Here is a 21,346-nt window from a genome sequence, read left to right as displayed (position 1 = left end):
TCTGTACTCCACTATAGTGATGCTAAAGGGGATATATACGGTACCTCAAGGTCAGCTTTACAATACAAATGTTTTCCTTTCTTTCTTTCTTTTTTTTTTTTACCATGGAGGTGAAGACGGATTGTACGTTTACTTGGCTTAGCTCCTCTGTGAGCCATACAGATGCCACTTTTAGGTGTTTTGACAACATGTTGCAACATTTGACCCATACATTTCTTATCAAAATTCACTCAGCTAAGAATTCAAGGGCAAAAACAGATAGATAGCATTCTTAAAATGATAAAGCAATGGCAGTCTGCTTGAGTGCACAATAATATAAACACGATTAAGGAAAATGACAAAAGAATTTGAGCTATCTTAACACAACAACCCCAGTGTGATTGGTATTCACCTGGAGTGCACAAAAAAAGGATGGTTTAGGACAATAAATGATGTTTTAATAATGATAATAATTCTAATCATTATAATAATAATAATAATAATAATAATAATAAGTAGTAGTAGTAGTAGTTAAACAAAAATGAGTTAAACAAAAATCACTATGTCGCATTTTGCAGTCACCTGCTGCCCTCTAGTGTTCAGAGTGGACATCGCACTTGCGCCACCTACCTACCGGATATGACGTCGCTGTTTGACCTTCTCTCAGTCCGAGTCACGTTTGACATGTTTCATAGGTGTCCGCCCGGAGAAGTTCATCCCGACAGGACTATACAATGCAAATACTCATCTGTTGAATGTTTTCGCTGTACAGGTAAGTGTCCGCGCGCCTGAAATGAGCTCATCATCTCGCGTATTGAATGTCGGTCAAAGATAACTGGGTCACACGCTGCCGTTCATTCACAGGGTTCGGCTCATGCTAGGCTAGCTCATGCTATCGAGGAAGCTAACTAGGGAGTGCGGACGTGACAAATGTGACAGGAGCGTTATTTCTCATGTTAGCCCCTCAGTGTTTGAATATTACTGCGTGTGTGTGTCATAATGTTAGCTAAACAGCCTGTTATTAGCCATACTTGAACAGTCAGCGTGGTACCTTTGAGGTAACTATACGCCTTTATGTTTTTATCTGATTGACAGCTGTCACGTAGCCGTTATGCTAGCTGGAAAGTTCAGGAAATGTGTGTCTCCGTGAACGATATTGTCACAAACCTACCATAGCACACTGTCACACTCGGGTCGTGTAGTATCACTTGAGGCTAGTTACATAACCACAGCAAATCAAACACGTTTTGTTTGTTCTGTCTCCGCAGGCTGTTGTCGGAGTAAACGCTCGGAACAATGGTGAAGTATTTCTGCTGCGCAGGTTTGCTGAAAAGCAGCTGGGACCAAGTCTGTATTGCTTTCTGGCAACGATATCCCAACCCCTACAGGTGAGGCCAGAGTGGAGGAAGTCTGGATACAGCTTCATCTGTGACCCTGCATGAACTTTATCCAAATGAGATTGCATAAATAGTCTCATCATTTGTATACTGAGAGGGTTAAACAGTGGTGGCAGTATTGGCATATTACACAATTGTTTTACTTCTACTGTTTAGCAGCTAGTACATTTTGTTGCTGATACTTAATTACTTTTGTTACTGATACATGGTTTTTCTAGGATATTCACCTGTGATGGAGCACTTACATAAAACAACCTTGATGCTGAACAAGTTAGCACTTTGTGTAGCACATAAATACATCACAATGTGATAATTTGCTAATTCTTCACAAGTAGTCAATTGAAAACACGACAGAAACAGTATACTTTAATGTTTTACGTCATTGACTTCATTGACTTTTGTAAATATATGTTTATTCTAATTAATTGATTATCAAAATTGTTGAGATTTGCTTTCTGTTAATGTGATTAATTCAGCCAGAGCTGAAACTAACAAACATTTGGTCGTTCACAAGCAAAGTAACACTTTGCAAAACCATTCTCGGTAAACGTAGTTTGTTTACAAATGATTGCATTTTGTTTTTATCTACATTTTACACAGCGTCCCAACTTTGTTTGAATCAAGGTTGTATGATTTTGCTGCTTTTACTCGAGTACAAGATGTCGGTACATCTTCACCCAGAGGTCGGGTGCACTGTTCCTCCAGACAACATGTGTTGTCATGTGTTACATAATATAAATCTACAGGCAAAGTTTTAATGAACTATCAATCTTTTGTCATTTTGTAAGCAAAAGTGCAGAAAATATTCACGTCCGAGCTTCTCAGTGGATAATATATGATCGTTTTCTTATTGATGTACTGAAATAGTCAGGCAGATATATAATAATTATTTTATTATCTTTAAGTTTTGCCGGACAAAAAACTTTTGAAGACATTTGAATAAGTACATTTTGGATGGAGAGTTTTCAATTTTTAGACCAAATGGTTAATTGATTAATGAAGAAAGTAATTGTCTGTTTAATCAATAGTGAAAATAATAATTAGTTGTACCTCTCATCAATTTTGATAATTGATTAAGTGGTTTGTTATCAAGCAAGAAGTGACTTATTAAGTTTCTTGTATATTCGTTTTGTTCAATTGGAAATTAAAACAATCAGTGTGACAATGTCACTTTGAGTTTTGGGAATGTGTCACAGGCATTTCTTCCTATGTTCTGACATTTTGTTGACTAATCAGTGTTATTTGATCGAAGAAAATAATTGACAGAAGTATGGTTGCAAACGTATGAGATTTTCTCTTTCTCATGTACGGTAGTTTACACAATTGTTATTATTATAGTTGCATACAATGACCTCTAAAGTAATACAATGATGGGTTTATTTTGGTAGAACAAGTGCTGTATTATAGTATCACAAAATATTATGTCCTGGCAGACATGAACCTTAATTAAACTTGAAATATATGAATTTTTGAATCGCACTTTCATAGTAAAATTGAATACCGTAGATAAACAAATGTTCAGGGTGTCAATTTTGATAACATTGGAAACCCTAGAATTGATAAACAGTTGCAACCCTGTACAGGAGTACTTCTGAACATAATCATTAGTTGTAGCCCTACACAGTTTTTCCAAAGCTTTTTTATTCTTTTCCCACAGTAACCACGTTTTGACTGAGGACATCATTTTCCGGGAGGTTACTCCAACAAACTGCCTCATTTCCAGACGTCTGTTGACCAAAACTAGCCGATCGCCTCGCTGGATGGAGCGGTACCTTCCAAAGCACATGGCCAGCTCAGCATACATCATCGAGGACTCCATAGTGGACCCTCAGAAAAGGACCATGACCACACTCACATGGAACATCAGCCACGCTCGCCTCATGGTACAGCAGCGTTTGTTTCCACAGGCTCTCAGTGTTTCAAAGTATTGACAGGGCCTCACTATGCTTTTGTTTGTTGTCTTCTCTCGGCCGCAGTCTGTGGAAGAGCGGTGCGAGTACCAAATTAACCCCGAGAATAGCAGCTGGACGGAGATAAAGAGAGAAGCTTGGATTTCTTCCAATGTCTACGGACTCACTCGAGCTATTCAGGTCAGTAGAGTAAAGTGGAGCACCACAGTACATAACGGGGAAAGTGGTGTGTGGCGTCTGAGAGGGAGACTCACCCACCTATCTGTCATTCTGTAATTGGAAACATAAAACGCAGTGTTAAGATGCTGTCTGCCAAAACTTCAGCTGCTGAATGATTTATGACAGAACCTGAGGTGTCTTGAATGTCGGTAAAGATGTGATGATGTGTTTTATAGGTTGTTGACACATTGTTCTCGAAGTGTTTTATTATATATTGGTTGACTTTATGTCTGCTCTTTCCAGGAATTTGGTCTTGCAAGGTTCAAGACCAGTGTTACAAAGACCATGAAAGGCTTTGAATATGTGCTGGCCAAAATGCAAGGTAAACTGTCAATAATGATCTCATCTCATCTCATCTCATCTCATTTTCTTTCCGCTTTTTCCCTATTGGGGTCGCGGGGTGTTGCCGCTTTTCGGGGGGTTGCGGGGCTACTGGGGCCAAATCCAGCTCACAGGGCGAAGGCCAGTCATAATGATAACATCAGTAATTTGTAATACATTAAATGCTGGAACTAATTGAATATATTAGGGTCATACAAAGTATTTAAAGGCTGAATATGTACCGTTAAGGATTCAAGGTTGAAAAATGCAGGATTTTCAACATAATCTGGTGTTTTATCTCAGCAATAGATCATAGATCAACCTAAAATCTTTGATTATTCAAAATGAAACTATTCCATCATCATACTTGTTGTCTGCTGCAGATAAAATTAGCTGTAACTAAATAATCATGATCAAAACATACAGTCAATGGTAATTTGAACAGCTGGTAAAATAAAGTGACAATGACATTGATTATTGGACAAATGGATTCTGTAAACTTTATAGTAAATTTAGATGTGATCATAAAAGCTTCAACGTCTGGACATTTTTGTGTTTAGGTACCTTGAAAGTGCTTGAATTTTACTCTTAAGCTGTATGAACCCTGTTATACAAACACTTCTACTTCTCTGACTTCTTGTAGGTGAAACTCCATCAAGAACCTTAGCAGAAACTGCTACAGAGCGAGCGAGAGAGACGGCACTGGCAGCTAAGGAGAAGGCTAAAGACCTCGCCTCACAAGCCCAAAAGAAACAATATGTGTGAAGCACATATTATAGATCATTGGTTCTTTTGCCAGTGACACTGGGACAGATTTAACTGTCCCCCTGCCCCCCATGGTTCAGCTGGGGTAAGACGAGCTGATCCCGGTAATGGGTAGACACCTCTGTGAGGAAGCATCCAACTGAAATGGTGGGTGGACCATAAAGGGCCTGAGCTGGGTTCATGAGCCTGTTTCAGCCTCCCTGTGTGTGTCATGCTGAATATATTGTACCTTTGACACCAGATCATCTCGGCACTTTTTACCACATATAGAGACCTTATAAAATAATATGGCTGAATATGGCTCCAGGTGCCATAAAGTGATAATAGCACTTTGTCAACCCTGACACTGTTACTCAGACCTTTGCTCAACCTCTGTGCCCATCAACAATGTTTGCTTTTTACTCTGTTCCTTTTGAGTATGTCATGTTGTTTTGTAATTGCTTTGTATTATTAACAGCTTCTTGTCCAAGAGCTAAGATAAGCATAGCGCAGAATATCTGATTAATGCAAATCCATGTATATGATTTACTTAAGTTGTATGTTTTGTCGCTATCACGTTGTCTCTTAGTTTAATTCACCCGACCACACCTTAATCATCCTACCAAGACTGATTGCTTCAAGTTGAAGTTCATTGACTGAAGAAGAAGGGTCCATATTGTTGACAGTCATAGCTTGATAAGAAACGTAGCACTCTTGATATTGTGGTAAGATCTGGTTGCAATTGTTATCAGTGTCTCCACCTAGATTTAAAATGTGTGTACAAAGGCAAAAGTGATGCCTTGTCTTGTACATTCAGCTTAAACAACCCCAGCATCTATGTGCTCTTACTGTATCAATCAAAAATCAACTTGTCAATAAATGGACAGTTTGTTTGTAACCGTCATGCTGTGATCATATGTGAACAATAAGGGGTTTCTCTCCCACATAAGGAGTTACAGGACAAATCTGAGGGGTTGTTTGATGATTTAAAAAGACATTTCTGCAACATGAAATTATGTTTAATTTTAAGACTCCTTTTATTCTTGTCAATTACGACAACCTCTAAAAACTAAAAGAAAACATATTTTATTTTTAAGTAAAAGTAACACCACACTATCGGAATACTGTTAAAAGTACAAGTCTTGTATTGAACATGGTACTTCAGTAAAGTTTATAAGTATAATCAAGAAAATGCACTTAAAATGAAAATGTGGTGCCCTTTACTACAATATATAATAAGACAGCACAATATTGCATCATCAGATTATTACTCCTGCACTGAAGGTGCACTGAGTAACAGTTTTACAGGCCCATAAACAGACAGAGCTCCTGATAAACAGAGTAGCAGTTTGGAGGAACTAACATGAGTTTTAGATACACAGTACTTCTAAAGTCTTGACATTAGCACTTGATTTTTTTAATATAAAGGATTATATAACTAAAAAACTTACATAATGCCCCTTTAATATAAAAGTAAGACTTGCTGTTGAAGTTTGTTGAGGTGACGCTAATATTGAACTATTTTATATACAACAGTAACTAATTATTATTTTATTATGGATTAATCTACTGATTATTTTCTTAATTGTTTATTTTGTAAAAAATTGTGAAAAAAGTGAGAAATGCTCAAATAGAGTCTTTGTCCAAGTAATACTTCAAATGTTATTAAAAATAAACTCAAATAGAAAAGTGCCAAATCTTTAAGTTTGTGATGCTTGAACCGTGAAATATTTTTACATGACAAATGACTTAATTTTTTGTCAATGTATTAATCAACTAATGTTTTCAGCAGTACTTCAGGGTAGTTCAGTCAATAACAAAAGTGCTTTGTGTGTTATGTGAGCAAAAATCTTAAGTAAATAGAAATCAAAGCTGTAAGATAATGTAATTGAGTAAATAACACAATATATAAAGTGGCATGAGAAGAGAATACTCACACAAATGTGCCTCATATTTGTTCATAAGTACAGTATTTGAGTAAAAGTACTTACCACCGACGGTGACTGGTGAAGATGGGTCAGACGCAGGCGTTACTCACAGTCATAAAAGGTTGGTTTCATCATTATAATTCATTAGTAAAACAATCGGAGACGGCACATAAATATAGAAAATATTTATTTAATTAAAAAAAAAAGCTTACACCAGTAAAAAAAAAAAAAAAAAATGCTACATAATATTACTGGGCAGAGAGACAGATGAATGCATACATAACATTAAAAGATAATAAGGCATCTTGCATATACAAAAGTGAAGGAGAAAAAAAAAAAGCACCTTCAGTTATTAAATATATAGCAATGAATATGATACATACTTGTAATACAGCATAAGTATCATTACAAGTGGACATTACCTGCCTGATTGGTGAATTTGCCGCATGCATATTTAACATTTATACTGACGAATGCTGAAGCAATGAAGTGTACAGTCGTGGTAAAGAACACTTCTAAGAAACATTAGCAGTGACTTGAACTGTAACTGTCATTAGACCTCTCTCCATACGCTCTCGCTAATACAGGTATCAAAACTGTTGCACCTGATTGCAGACTGAATTGTGCACCAACAGACCAAACAAACATTTGGCACAGTGAACTTAACTGCCGGATAGAAATGTGCAAAAATGACTAGTTAATGTCTGTTTTCAATCTGATATACCCACAATCTTTTTGAGACAAAACAAGAAGTGCAACGTGTGGATGTTTTGTGCAACAGAAGGAAAAGATAACAATACATGACTGAACTTGAACATAATAATGGAACAATAATACAAAAAGATAGCACGGATTAATGTTTAAGTGCATGCTACACATGACATAATTGGAGTATGAACTTAGTGCTAAAGAAAAGCTGTATGGAAAACTAAACCAAATCTGATTTAAGGCAGAATTCAGTACAGACATACTGTAGTAAAGAATAAGTTAAGAGTTTTGAACAAAAAGCCCTTATTTGGATTTTAAAAGAACGATTAGCACAGTTTGAATCAGTGGAAATTACAGACTCCTCATGGCTTTGAAAAAAAAAACAAAAAAAAAAACATCATTTACGATTGATGCAAGAAAAACATGTATGCGTAACGTTACATCCATCCCAGCCCAGTGATTTTAACTGCTATTCAGTGCAAATGAACACAGCTCATTCATATAATCGTTTAGCTTGTAGTCTGACGTGTTTTGAAAAGAGAATGTCAGAAGTTACTCCTCCTGTATACAGAAATGTGTTCAGTTGTACAGTAACATCGTCCTCCATTCGCTTGTCTTTTGGAATGTTTGCTCCCCTTCCTCCTCCTCCTCCTCCTCCTCCTGCACCTGGTGACATTGAACGAGTGACCGTCGGTTTGACTCCCGTCATAGCCACGCTTTGTCCATGCTGGAGTAACAGTGGTCTGCACCAGTGTGTGTAATGCTCAGTCCGTCAGAGTCCAGACAGTCAAACACGATGCTCTCCACGTCGACCTCCACGTCCTCTGTAAGGGGACACAGCACAGATCCATCCATTAGCAGAGGGAAATATGACGACAGGCACGCTGAACTTACAAACTTAATTACTCAACTTAAGGATTGAATGAGTATACCCTTGACCATCAGTCCATTTCATTCATTGCTTTTTGTTTTGTTTTGTTTTTTATACTGAACATTTTCCTCATGTTCCGATGTCTTAATATTATTAAGTTTTAAAAGTTCACTGCTCTTTGAAGGGGTGTACTTGCAATGTTAAGCTGTTGTCATTAAATCAGCACATACCCCCACATGTGTTACTTTATCTTGATATGCTCAATTAAGTGTTTTTTTGTCTGTTTAGTTAGTTTGCGTTAGTGTTATCAATATGTTACATATGTCAAGTGTTTCTTTCTTTTTTGTTTGTTTTTTTACCCCTTTCCTCTGCTTGCTGGATTGTTTTCACATTTTAAATAGTTTGTATGCTCTCTTGCATGCATGTGCTTCTAATGGAGATCCTTAATTAAACACAAACATATATTATTAATTACTCAGTACATAAAAATATTTCAAAATGACAATAATATTGTTAGGAACGTTCTGTCCACAAAAAGCTGTTATTGTGACAGGCCAAACAATTTTGCGTAACTCTTCAGAAGTGTGAAACAGCTCATTTTCACTTTTGATGTGATCGTGCTGAAAATCACTCATTTGGACGGCAAAGTTTTGTAAGATAATAACAAAATATCATATTGTCACAATGAGATTCCTTTAAAGACTGATTCACTGTAATATCGACTCATTAGCGAGCTACGAATCGTTCTACTCAGTAAATATCTGCAAACATTGCAAAACCTTGTTTTGGTTCCAGTTCCCATTAAGACCAGAATTAGGATGTTTTCAATGTGCCTGAATCTAAAATATTGAAACAAAAGCTGTGAACACGCTTTTAGCATCGAAGCACGGAGACGTACCTCTGTCGGAGTCGGACCTCTCGGAGGACATGGTCGAGCCCTGGCTGTCGTTCCTCATCCTCTCCGAGCCCCTCTGCAGCTGCTCCAGCCGAACCCTCAGCTCTCTCTGCTCCCAGCGCAGGCGGCCCTTCATCTGCTCTGCACGCTCGTCCTGCTCCTGCAGCTTCTGGAAGGTGAAAGCACAGAAACTTAGCCTGAGACGCAGCCGAGCAACTGCCAGCAAACGCACCATTAAAAAAGGACAGGAACACGGCATCTTATTGAGGAGAAGAAGATGCTCCTGAACACTGTGTCCTCACCCAGAGCTTGTAGCAGCCCAATGATATGAGAGTGTTGTGTGTACCTTTATGTGGAGCTGGGCCCGTCTCAGCAGGTTGAGGGTGGTGTTCCTCATCGAGTCAGATGACAGGGGGACTTGCTTCTTGAGCTGCTCCAGGCAGTGTCTCAGCTGAGCTCGTCTGCAAAGCACAAGCAACACCGTTTAATACATGCAGGGGACACAGGGCGTTAACTCGATCACTATGATCCACCATAGAAAGTGTATTTTTCTATGATGCACACCCCTATAACGAAATATGAAGTACCTGTTTTTCTCCAGCTCGTTGTGAACCGACCTGCAGTTAAGAGAAAGAGACAGCTTGTTTAGCTCTGATGTATGCAGGACAATAAATGCTCTTAACAATGGCAGCCTGTGAGGTGCTTTATCAGAACTGAAAGTCTCCACACAACCACACCCTCCTGTCAGTTAGCGGTTATGTAATGTACTCACCTATTGCCCCCTGCAGATATCTTCTTGTTCTTCTGTTTGCTCCTCTTGTCAGAGTGATCTGGGCTGAGGGGTTGGACTGAAGCATATCCATGTTCTGCCTCTGTGCAGGGGAAACACACCACAGCTGTGTTACAAAACAGTTTGAAATTCAATGTAAAGGTATATAAAATGGTATATATAAAGGTTTTCTTATTGTTGACATAAGTGAGCACCTGTGCTACAGATCTGCTGCCATATCCCCCTAAGCTGTAAGAGGAGGAGGACAAAAATAACCCCGCTGCTGTCACCGGCATCATCAGCTGGACGCTCCTGTGTTTGGGTTTTGGCGCCATCACACACTCCCTGTTCACCATTATAAAACACGACTCTGCAGCCTCTCGGACAGAAACGCACAAAACAGTGTGCAAAAAAGGTGAATGTAACTCGTAGCGTTGCTTTTCTCTGCCTCCCTCTCAGTCGCAGCGCTGAGCGCTCTGCGTCGCACGGCTTCATTTTCAAACTGGAGCAGATTGGCGCCATCGAGTACAAAGATGAGACCGATATGTAGGTCACTGAGTCAAATCCGAAAGCTCGCCCGAAACAAACCTTCCAGCGAGGATCTCGAAGGTTTCTCGAGCGTTTGCAGCGTATCGTGCCCCTGTGCGGTGTCCCGCACGCAAACTGACTGTCGCTTCATTGTGCATTTTGTTGTTTTAACAATAACCAACTTCCTCCCCTGAACACTGACAGTTGTCACAAAACACTCACCTCGCTCTCTTCTCTCCAGAAACTCGGCGGCCCGGAGCAGCACCTGGATGTTGCAAACGTGTCCTTCCATTATTGTTTTTTGTTTGTTAAACAAATAAATAACAACAACCACGGGTAAACAAACCTACTGCGGTGCAAGCGTCAGTAACGTTAGCCTAAAGTAGATGAGGCTGTCTGTGCTACGTCCCCAGTCCACAGGACCCGAAACACTGGCGCTGCCTTCAAGGGATCCACGTAAGCTCGGACATTTGAAGGTTATGTCATTAGTACGATCCGACTCGCACTTGGTTTGTTGGATAGCTAACTATTTGTGTAAAACTATGACAATGATGAAGTTAAATTACACGTTTTAAATAAACATAGCGTCATACACATTTTTGATGTAAACATTATGTCAAGGGAAGAGTGTGCACTTCGCTAAGATTCCTATACTTCCGATAGCAGTGAAGGCATCAGCACCCTACGTAAAACGTCATTGTCAAACCATGGTCAAGCCCCCATCCCCTCTCCTCTCACAGCACCTTTATTTTTCAAACAGCTGCGAATATTTCTTAACATTCACATTGGCATTATGTATATTTTCCCCTTGTTTTATGAAAACCTAAAACAACACACGTTGTATAAAACAGTAATGTGTCAGCTAATTATGGAAAGTTGTATTGTTACATATTTGTTATTATTACACTTATCTTTTATTTTACTCTCCCGTCGGAAAAAAACACACATCTTTACCTAATTTCCAGCCCACTTCTAGCAATGTCTTTTTTATATATATACATTATAGACTGTAGTTTCAGTAGACTGCATACAGAAAGCATAATATGGCCGCATTACAGATATAAACGCAATCTCGCGAGCATAACATAATAGTGCTCACTCAGTAAATATCCTCTCTGAAACAGTCGTTTGAATGGCCGGAGTGAAGCCTGTTTAATTGTCTTTTCATACGGAGAAGAAAGTGGGAGGAGATGTCTGCCCTTACTCAATATGGCGCCGCCTTGCTTCACTGTCTGTATCTGGTTTCAGTTGTACTCTCCATGCGGGAGTGAAGTCGCTCTGCCAGCAGTATCTTTAACCTATGAACTCCTGAGTGTGCCAGTCCTCCGCCATATTGACTGTTGTCTTGACTGGAGGAGATAGAGAACATTTTGAGGTCCGACAAGAAACGAAAGTGTGCTCTCAAAATAATCGAAACTGGTGCAAACTTGGCCAAAGCGTATTATAAACACCGCTGTGATGGCAAGGAAGAAAAGCAAGCAGCAAGGAGTCGCCCAGAAGGAGCTTGTGCCTGGACAGCAGACCGTACCGAAGAGCCCAGGCTCTCCCGGCGATGCAGCTGGCGGTGGCGGCGGAGATGCTGGGCTGGATAGGCTGGCCACTACCAGGGCGAACCAGGTAGGTTAGCTAGCAGCGAGCCAATCGCTGTTTTTAAAATAGGCTAGCTAGCCTCCGAGCTAGCACCTCTCTGCTAATCCAAGCATCCTCCATTGTGCTTTTATTTTTTTTTGTGGCTGGATCCTGCAGAGGGTGAAGTTGTATGCATCCGCCGACTGATTGGAGGCTATATTTATCTTTATGTAGTACTCGTAAATGCAGAGCTCTCACGTCGTTTGATATGTAAATAAATAAATAATGCGCTCAACTTCGCGAGCAGCAGAGGCGGCTTTTAGACAGTGTGGCTACTAGCATTGCAGCCCACCTCCCCTGCCGGACAGGTGACATTGTGCCTCGGACAGGTCGTCCCATTTCCAGCGTTTACAACTCTTCATCCGCCCAGCTAGCTAACCTTAGCCAGCGAGGCTAGCCGGGCTATCATCTCCTGCTAGCGTGCTGCAAACGTGCTTACTGCCTACACTTGAACCCAGCTACAGGAACCACTCAGCCAGCAGCGGCTAACCAGCTACTAGCTAATTAGCTAGCTAGTTAGCTGAAATAGAGAACGGGTTCATAATTAGGGTAGCTGACTCCCAAACATGGTTCGAGTTGTTTATTTGACTTATCACGCTACTTATATTTTTTTTGCCGTACCACACTCTTCTATCGGAGTGTGACAGGAGCCAAAGGAAAAAAGTTTGAATGCATGTAGTTTTCATCCAATGATGCCTAACGTTAGCTAACTCGGAGTTAGTGTCGTTACAAGTCGAGGGTAACCGCTGTACAGCTGCACTGTAGCATTATAGCCAGCTAACCTTACATCTGACCTCTGAGCCTTACTACCAACCTGACTGCCGCTTGGATTGAGTTATTACATTTTATACCACATGTGCAAATGCCCGTCTCACAACTAGAGATATAGTAGTTATTTAATATTTATGTTTTTGGGGGGGGGGAATAATTGTGTTGTGCTTGTGTAATTGTGCAAACATGGTTATCTCTAAAATGTAATGTCTATCACTGTGTCATAGACTGATGCAGTATTCAGAAAATACTGACAGCTGCACAAAATACTATCTATCTATCTTTCTTTCTTTTGTAGAGAGTTACAGACTTAACTGGAAGATGTTTTGCATCACTTTTGCATTAGTCTGCATTTGTTTGGTCTACCTAATAAACTGTCGCCCAGGTGTATTAAGCACACACATGTTTATCAGTATGTGTGTAGTTCATCTGATGCGATTTAATCCAATTTTCTCCTAGCGTTTTAACATAATGATTTGTCACAGATCACAGTTTTAATCAGAGCCTAATACGTGTCCTCTCCTTCTCTACCTAGCCTATGCACACCTGCTGCCTCCTGTGCCACCGTGAATTTAAAGACTGGGGAGCGAGCTCCGTAAACGGACTCCCTGGGGGCCACGGGACCAAGCTGGCTGATGCCGTCCCTGCACTCTCCCAGGCCTTATTGCGGGAGGCGCCGGGGCGTAAGCTTGCTGACGCGGTGCCCTCGCTGTCTCAGTCCCTGCTGGGAGAGGTGCCTCTGTGGATCTGTCAGAGCTGCTGCAAGAGTGTGGAAGAGGAGGAGAGGCGGAGCACCCAGGAGCAGCCGACGCCGGTAAATAAAAGTGGACTGATTTGGGTCATATGTCTGGATCCTTTTCACCACATCTTTTTACTACTTCTTGGTTAAACTGTGTTGGTTTGTGCTGACTGAGGTAATCTCATCACTATTCATCATACAAGGCATTGCATTAGCATGGGCGTACCTACTAAATAAATCTTACTGTCACCCTGGATTTCGCAAGTTCTGTTCTCTTTAGAAGTAACTTGGTTTGTTATTGTGACTCTGGCAAATGTAAGGCTACAGCAGCTGTTACCTTTGCTTTCTTGGTTGAAATGCTTTACATGGAATGCAAATTTCTAAGACTTTCTGTATAATCAGCCTGGAGACCTGACTGTAGACGAACATGGTCTGTACAAAGTGTTGATATTTGGCTTTAGCTTGCAGATGTTAAAAATAGTAAAAAAGCAACAGAGTAGCAGTGATTTATTTTTAGCTTACGGTCTCTGTTTACTTGAGATTGATTGATCATTTTTAGATGTTTTTGCTCGTCGGGTCACGCACACTCAAGCTGATATTGGTAGATACTTGATACGTAGGTCTATGTAGACAGTCCTGTGAGTAACCTGTTGTTTTTGTTTTGTGTTTTTTAATTCAGGTACCATTGTCACACTCTTCCTCCTGTAAGTCCCAGAGCTGTGGGAACGGTTACCCGGAGCAAAGTACTGTGGATTGGGACCCGAGTTCCTTCCTGTCAGCCCACAAACTGTCAGGTCTCTGGAACTCTGCCCACACCAACGGAGGGGAACACTGCAACCACAACACTTCTTCACACTCGCAACAAGGTCTGTCGTCAGAGGGTAAAAGAGAGCTGCAGAAAACATTTAATGGCACTGACAGTAATCACTTAAAACATCACAAACCTACATTTCAGGCTGTGTTGTGAGTTTAAGTTGTGTGAAATGGGCACAAATTGGGTTTGAATCCGAGCTTGACGGCTGGCTTGAGAGCTTACTAACTTAGCAATAAAAGTGTGATACATTTTTAGCTGCTTTGTTCAGGCGTTATTCTGCGATGGTTTAGAAGAACAAAGAGTCATCTTGTGAAAGCTTACAATGCTCTACTTTTTGAGGTCCTCAGAGCTCGGCATTATTAAAGGTGGAATCATGTTTTAAGATAAGCTTGTTGTCAAAACTACCAGGTGCTCTCAGATGGTGGAGATAAGTGTAAAAATAACAGAATTTCAAATGAAAAGGATTTAAGTAAATCAGAGAATATGACTTGGGCATCATTTATAAAATATCAAGCCCTGTGGTCGCAGTTGTCTGCCTAAACATCGAGAAATATTCTGGCAAAATGTACATGGACTAGGTTCAGTAAGTGCATCATACTGATCAAATAATGGGCGACTACAGACTGATTCATGAAACTTGTAAGTATGCACTGTGTAGCATGCATGGACTTGCAGCTTTTCAATATAATGAAGATTCAAACATTGGCCATCATAAGCGTGTCGTAGGGGTGGTGAAAAGTAATAATCTATCATGCATTGGGATTCTTTCTTGAATTATTTAGAATTAATACACATCTCCTTAGCATTTCATGGAGAATGAAAATATTACGCACTTAATTGTACAGTACATTGTGTTTTAATACTTTAAAATGTGAATAATACTTGACAATAACAAGAAACAAGAAGCCGCTACAAAGTGCTTCATGTAAAACTTCACTTTAATGCAGAAAAGACGCTCAATGTCCTTTAGAATTTAATGTTAATTGATGTATTGAAAAAAACATTGGTGTTCGTTGCAAGTTTTATCACAAAGGATGCTCAAAGATTTGCTCAAATTTGCAAATAATTGAACCAAGATACAAAAACATTACCCATACCCAACAATTAATAAAGAAAATGGAAACACACACTCAAACTGAGGCGGACAGTTGTATATAAAATAGGAAGCACAGCGTTTCAGACTCCTATGCCCTTTGCTTTTGTCTGTTTTCTTCCTGTTTCTCGGCTCTCATCAAACCCCTTTGCAGAGTTCACCTGGTGCATAGCTGTGGTAGTATTTCTAGTTTAGCAAATGGCTGATGTTGCCAGATTGCATTTAAAGTAGGGTAAGTGAAAGTAGTGGCATGTCTGCTCAGTGAGTGCAGCTGTGCCTGTATGTGCCCTTTTGTACTTTAATACATTTGTAAGGTTTTTGGATGTTTGCTGGTGAACAATTATCAATTATTTGGATGTTTGCTGGTGAAATATCAAACAAATGTACATTTTTCAGGTTGGGTGAGAACTGAGCTGAGCTTCATGTACTTTATTATCAGTCATAGCAAATGTTGGCATGAAGTCGCAGTGAGTTGGATGGATGATTGCCAGTAAGAGATATGATCACATTTTTTAAACAACAGAAATGAGTACGTTAAAAGATTTAAAATGTCGTGGTACAACTTTCTCATTTTTATTTTGGTGATCAAAGAATGACTTTATCCTTCAGGGCTACAATGTTTTGCAATGCTGGTTTCTTTCTCATAGCAATGAGACATTGGACAGTTACACATGCCTAAACACGCCTCCAAATAGCATAACAAAATGGTATTACTTTGTGTAGTTCTGCTCAAGAACCAAGCTTTAGTGTTGGACAGCATGACTCTAATCAAATGTGGTATTTCCCTCCATCGTAACAGTTGTCATCCATCAGCTCCTTTCAAATTCATCAAACCTATTTTCCATGTCCAGGTATACCAGCAGGGTCAGCCTGTCATGAGAAAAGAGGTCTTCATGAAGCGCCTGGGAAATCTGCTAAAACGTCGGGGACCAAAGTCTGTCCCTACAGTCACCCGTCATCCCAGAACTCCAGTGGATCTTCTGCTGGGAACCCCCTGTCTACCTCAGCAGACCTTTGTAAGACCACTCCCAAGCACTTCAAGACCATGTGCCGTCGACCAACGCCACCAGGTAATGTTTAACGATTAACTGTTCCAGCTCTGAAGTGAACTGCGAGCCAGAACACAAACCAATGCACCATGTAAAGAGATGACTCATGGTTTGTGATCCACAAGTCATTTGCATTCATGTTTTTTGTTTTCCAGGTGAAGCCTTCCACCCCAGTGACCACCATCAACACACAGATTTGTCAGTACCCCCCAACAGTCCCACTGGCCTTTCTTCCCAGCATTCCTCACTCCTGCCCCCAAAGCCGAACTCTGGGCAGCACAGTCATGTAACCTCCTCGTCTGGCACAGGTGTGGCAGCCCACGCTCCCTTCTCCCCGCTGGTACCAAACCTCCACGGTCCTACAGCCAAACTCAACTCTCCCAGTCCAGACAGCCCAACATCTGTCCACAAGCCCAGCCCGTGCAAAAACTCCCACATTCCTGCTGTGAACACACAACACAGCAAACTGGGCACATCTATCATGGGCTGCAACCACCCTTGTAATGGACACAGTGCCGGAACGGTGGCTACTTCAAATGTAGGCCATCTGACAGCGGGGGCCTGCAGGTTAGTGTTAACATCTCAACGTTGCTTTTGTTGAATATTTTGAATGGAGAAACTGCTTTCTAGCTACAAAGTAATCTGATGGGCTAAAGTAAAGTCTTTCTTGTTTGTAGGGACCAGGCATGTAAGGGGCACAAAATGACGAATGGAACGTTGTGCCACCCTTCGTCTGAGCTGGAGGAGGGGGAGGACGAAGACAGCAGCTCTGAGAGGAGCTCCTGTGCCTCCTCGTCCACCAACCAGAAGGACGGGAAGTACTGCGACTGCTGCTACTGCGAGTTCTTTGGACACAATGCGGTACTTGAAACTTTTTGTTGCTGTCATCGTTATAAAGAGTAATTAGGTGTTCCCTTTTGCTATGATGTACTTGTTTAACATTTATAAACAGGTGACATAATAAAGATATTGTAAAATATTGTGTGGTTACAGCCTCCAGCTGCACCAACAAGCAGAAACTACGCTGAGATCCGAGAGAAGCTCCGCTCACGTCTGACCCGGCGTAAAGAGGAGCTGCCTCAGCGTCAGGATTCAGAACTGACGGTGGCTGGTGCAATCGACAACCGGGATGTAGATGAGCTGCTAGACTTCATAAACAGTTCTGAGCCAAAACCTGTCAACAGTGCCAAGGCTGCCAAAAGGGCACGACACAAACAAAAGAAGAAGGTGGGCTTTTTTGTTCTCCATCCATTTCCATTGAATACTGCAGGGCTGCGCCTGCTGGCCAAAATTGGAAGTCAGTCAATTAAGGGAACTCTGGATCCCAGTACTATTTTGCATCTTAACAATACAATACAATAGGCATTTGCTTTTGGCTCGTGGCCCTAGAATTGAAAAGGTTTGGCGAGCCCTTATCTGTAGACACATGTACCAATGCAATACTTGTGTTTTGTTACAAATGAGTGGTTTCTGCCACTAATGAAAACTACTTTATAGAGAGGTAATTGCATAATATAAACCCATTGAATGGCTTTGCTGAAAATACAGACTGTAATTATCAAAAAAGGGGTTTGATATCATGAAAATCTTAAAGAGCATAGCTTGAAATCAGGAGCTAACTAATTGAAGAATACATAAACAAGATTATGAATCTGACCAGATATTTGAGTAATTTTGATATTCAATGCTACAGATACAGTTTGGTCAATATCCGAAAAGTTATCTCAATAACTCTCTCGGTAGCTGTTCACACTGTCAAGCCTGTACCATTTCTGTTTCAGGAAAAAGCTCAGCAGGGCAACATGGGTGCTGCAGGCAGTGACCCCCACTCCGATCCATCTGAGCCTGTCGACGAGCCCATCCCTGATGGTTCAGAAGCCAGTCGGTTGCTTGACTGGCCTCAGCTGGAGCTTGAGCGCGTCAACAGTTTCCTCACCAGTCGGCTCGAAGAGATAAAGAACACCATCAAAGACTCAATCCGGGCCTCATTTAGCATGTACGACCTCAATCTGGATGTCAATGACTTCCCAAAGAAGGCAGCCACGTTGGAGGGCAACCACTTACTGTCTCATCTCAATGGTTCCTCTGACCTGCAGCAGATAGACCTTGACCTGGCCCCCCTTTCACTGGGATCCTTTAAAAACCACCTTGACCTGGTTAACGGATGGGAGGACACAACCACTGTGTCGTCCCCTAATACCACCACAGCATCAGGGGTCCCTGCTGGGTCCAAGGACATCCAGCGGTTGCACACTACCCCCAGTCTCTCGAAGCTCATAAGGGTTCGGTCCCCAGAAAGATGCACTTCCACTGGATCTGACAGTTTGCCACAGGTGCCAGCGCAAGCTACTGCTAAATCGAAGGAGGACGTCCCCGATCCCAAGAACACAACAGTTGGGAACGGTGGTGCAAAGTCAAAGAAGAATAAAAAGCAGCAGCAAAGACAGGAGCAATCTGTGTCGGAGCAAAACTCCAACAAATCAACCAAAGCTGCCTCCGGGAATGAAATACAGAAAACCAATGAGTCTAAAGAAATGGCTTCTAATGGCTCAAAGGCTGGGAACAAGCAGCCCCAGCACTGTGCGGAAAACCAGAGAAATGGGCCTAAGAAAGCGGAGGAGGGTAGAGCATCCAAACATTCAACAAATGGAGCAAACGGTGGCCTCTCGAATGCACAAAGGGGGAAAGGTGACACGGAGACACGGGGAGGTCGGACTGAGCAGGATTCGGAAAGCAGAGCTCACCCCGCCATCTCAGCAAATGGGCAACAACACCAGCAATCCAAGGGGAAAAATAAGAAGAACAAGAACAAGGGTGAAAAATCCAGCAGTGCTATCGGTACAATAAACTATCATTAGCGATGTATATGCCAAATTCTGTTTTTCTTAGTCTGTAATGTTTTTAGCTAATGTTTTCATCTTTATTGTTTTTCCCCAGATGACGTTTTTCTCCCTAAAGACGTGGATCCAACAGAAATGGATGAGATTGATCGGGAAGTGGAATACTTTAAAAGGTAGTTTTAAAAAAGCCTGTATGAAGATAAACTAAACTGTCCCATTGACTAATGGCATCACTAATACTTGGCATTCCTTCTCTCCTCCTCCTCTTGTTTGTCTTTGTTCTCCAGGTTTTGTCTGGATTCTGCAAAACAAACGCGCCAGAAGGTAGCAGTGAATTGGTCCAACTTCAGCCTCAAAAAGGTTCCTTCCAATGCAGCTCAATAACTTGGATGAGTGCCAGCGAAAAAACTCCACACCACAAACTCTTTCAGTAGAGCCCTATTTGGCCTGAGGCCTTCTCTCATTCCCTGTTTTCTTCTCTTCCTTACTAAGCCAAGGGACCCTGGTTCAAATTCATACTCTCCATTCAAAAGACTGAAACATAACTTGTGGCTGACAGGCCAGGGATCATTCTCAAGGCCAGCTCTACCCTTTGCTATTATTGCAATGTTCACTAAATGAGAGGTGCAAAAATGGAAAAAAAAAGTCTGTTGAATCCACTGCATCCATGTGCTTACGTATGTAGTATGTAAACAATTACCTTACATGAAATAAATGTTTTTTATCACAAATCTGAGACATTTTAACGTTGTTAAACTTCTGAATTCCAATCGGTTCAATTTGGTGCTCATCGTACATGACATTTTGCATTGCTAGTTTCTCACCCACGACACCAATCTCACTAGTAGACACTAGAGACCGTTTGTCTTCTGCTGTACAACCTTCAACAAGGACCACAAGATGACATTTTGACCTGATTTTACAGAAAAACACTTGTACCCTCCTCTTGTGCACGGAGCAATGGTGGCAACAATTGCATTGATTTTTACTCACGAGCAGACTGCAGTGCATTTGGTGATTGTGAATCTTCTCCATTGGAATACTTTTATTTATTTTTGATCACCAAATTATTTAGCAGTCGATGAGAAAAAACTGAAAACACTTGAGCTACCTGCTACACTGTTGCCTTTTTGTATGAGATCATGAAATTATGTTAAAAAACACATGAATGTTTGACAGTTTTCAGTGCACCGACGACGCTAATAGATCCTTGTAGGAAAATATCGATTTACCGTGTTTAACACTTGGCTCACAGAATGCTTTTAAAAAATATACAAATCCAATTAAGTACCATGCAGATACGTTCCCATGCATGACGTGTAGAACAGAAAAATCTAAATACTGTTCCCCAGTCCTGTGTCGGGCAAAGTTAAATGTGTCAGTTGCTTCAATGTCAATCCTCCCTTGGTGTTAATCTTAAACAATTCTCTCTTTTATAGTGATATCCAATATACACTCTGCCATCTGTAGTAGAAAGTCTTTTTACCACAGTTTTCTCACTCCTGAACTGTTATTTTAAGTCCTATATCCCAGCAGTGACGGTCACACCAGTGTGCATTGTTCATTTTAATGTTGGAACCATCACACATTGTTTGACGCATTTAATTTCAATGCTTGTACATACTGAGTGATTATTTTGGGCCCTTTTGAGCCTTTGTCATGCGTTTCTGGGGGTTTTGTGTGTGTGAGATATATTTTCATCCATACTACTCTTTTCCCTGTACTGTGATCTTGGTGGCACCTTGTGCCTCAGCTAGCCTGTCTGAAGTCCAAGTCTTGATAATCTTTCAATGAGAAATATCACTGAAGAGCTGATACCTATGGGACGAGAGCTTGAGATTGACACCAGTAACCATGTTTTTAGCTGATGGCTTTCATTGAGATGGATAATTTCTTTCTTGAATCTGTGCTGAGATTTTGTTTTCATATAACATCTCTGATGCTTTCCAGGTTATATACAATTAGAGAAGATTATCTTAATGTTTCGAATGTAGATTTATACTATATCAATAATAGCCAAGTGTATGTTGGCTTTTCTTTTTTTAAAATTCACTTTTGATACTGTGAAAAATCTTTCGTTCAGAAAGATTAAAACAATACAGTTTTGACAAAAATAAAGTGTGGTGTTTGCTTTCTACGTTT

General features: G+C 40.9%; 3 protein-coding genes across 3 annotated transcripts; 2 read left to right on the top strand and 1 right to left on the bottom strand.

Annotated features, from left to right (window-relative positions):
• Nucleotides 1–642: 642 nt before the first annotated feature.
• On the top strand, nucleotides 643–5,474 carry prelid1a (PRELI domain containing 1a). The gene is made up of 6 exons (XM_084353956.1): nucleotides 643–751; nucleotides 1,248–1,367; nucleotides 3,034–3,259; nucleotides 3,353–3,466; nucleotides 3,749–3,827; nucleotides 4,470–5,474. Exons 2-6 carry the CDS (start codon nucleotides 1,276–1,278, stop codon nucleotides 4,589–4,591), a joined length of 633 nt encoding a protein of 210 aa, XP_084210082.1. The 5' UTR covers nucleotides 643–751; nucleotides 1,248–1,275; the 3' UTR covers nucleotides 4,592–5,474.
• Nucleotides 5,475–6,668: 1,194 nt separating this feature from the next.
• mxd3 (MAX dimerization protein 3) lies at nucleotides 6,669–10,666 on the bottom strand. The gene is made up of 6 exons (XM_084353957.1): nucleotides 10,492–10,666; nucleotides 9,745–9,844; nucleotides 9,560–9,589; nucleotides 9,319–9,433; nucleotides 8,976–9,141; nucleotides 6,669–8,030 (listed from the first exon to the last, which is right to left on the bottom strand). The coding sequence occupies exons 1-6, from the start codon at nucleotides 10,559–10,561 to the stop codon at nucleotides 7,912–7,914; spliced, it is 600 nt and encodes a 199-aa protein (XP_084210083.1). The 5' UTR covers nucleotides 10,562–10,666; the 3' UTR covers nucleotides 6,669–7,911.
• A 917-nt stretch (nucleotides 10,667–11,583) lies between these two features.
• On the top strand, nucleotides 11,584–21,341 carry fam193b (family with sequence similarity 193 member B). Its single transcript, XM_084352273.1, has 10 exons — nucleotides 11,584–11,886; nucleotides 13,205–13,483; nucleotides 14,088–14,274; nucleotides 16,167–16,385; nucleotides 16,520–16,931; nucleotides 17,042–17,225; nucleotides 17,358–17,591; nucleotides 18,146–19,202; nucleotides 19,302–19,377; nucleotides 19,492–21,341. The coding sequence occupies exons 1-10, from the start codon at nucleotides 11,728–11,730 to the stop codon at nucleotides 19,586–19,588; spliced, it is 2,904 nt and encodes a 967-aa protein (XP_084208399.1). The 5' UTR covers nucleotides 11,584–11,727; the 3' UTR covers nucleotides 19,589–21,341.
• Nucleotides 21,342–21,346: the final 5 nt, after the last annotated feature.

This window comes from Pagrus pagrus (assembly GCF_965226575.1).
Source record: "Pagrus pagrus genome assembly, chromosome: 5".
NCBI classification, from domain to species: Eukaryota; Metazoa; Chordata; class Actinopteri; order Spariformes; family Sparidae; genus Pagrus; species Pagrus pagrus.
This window is presented reverse-complemented; position numbering and strand designations above follow the sequence as displayed.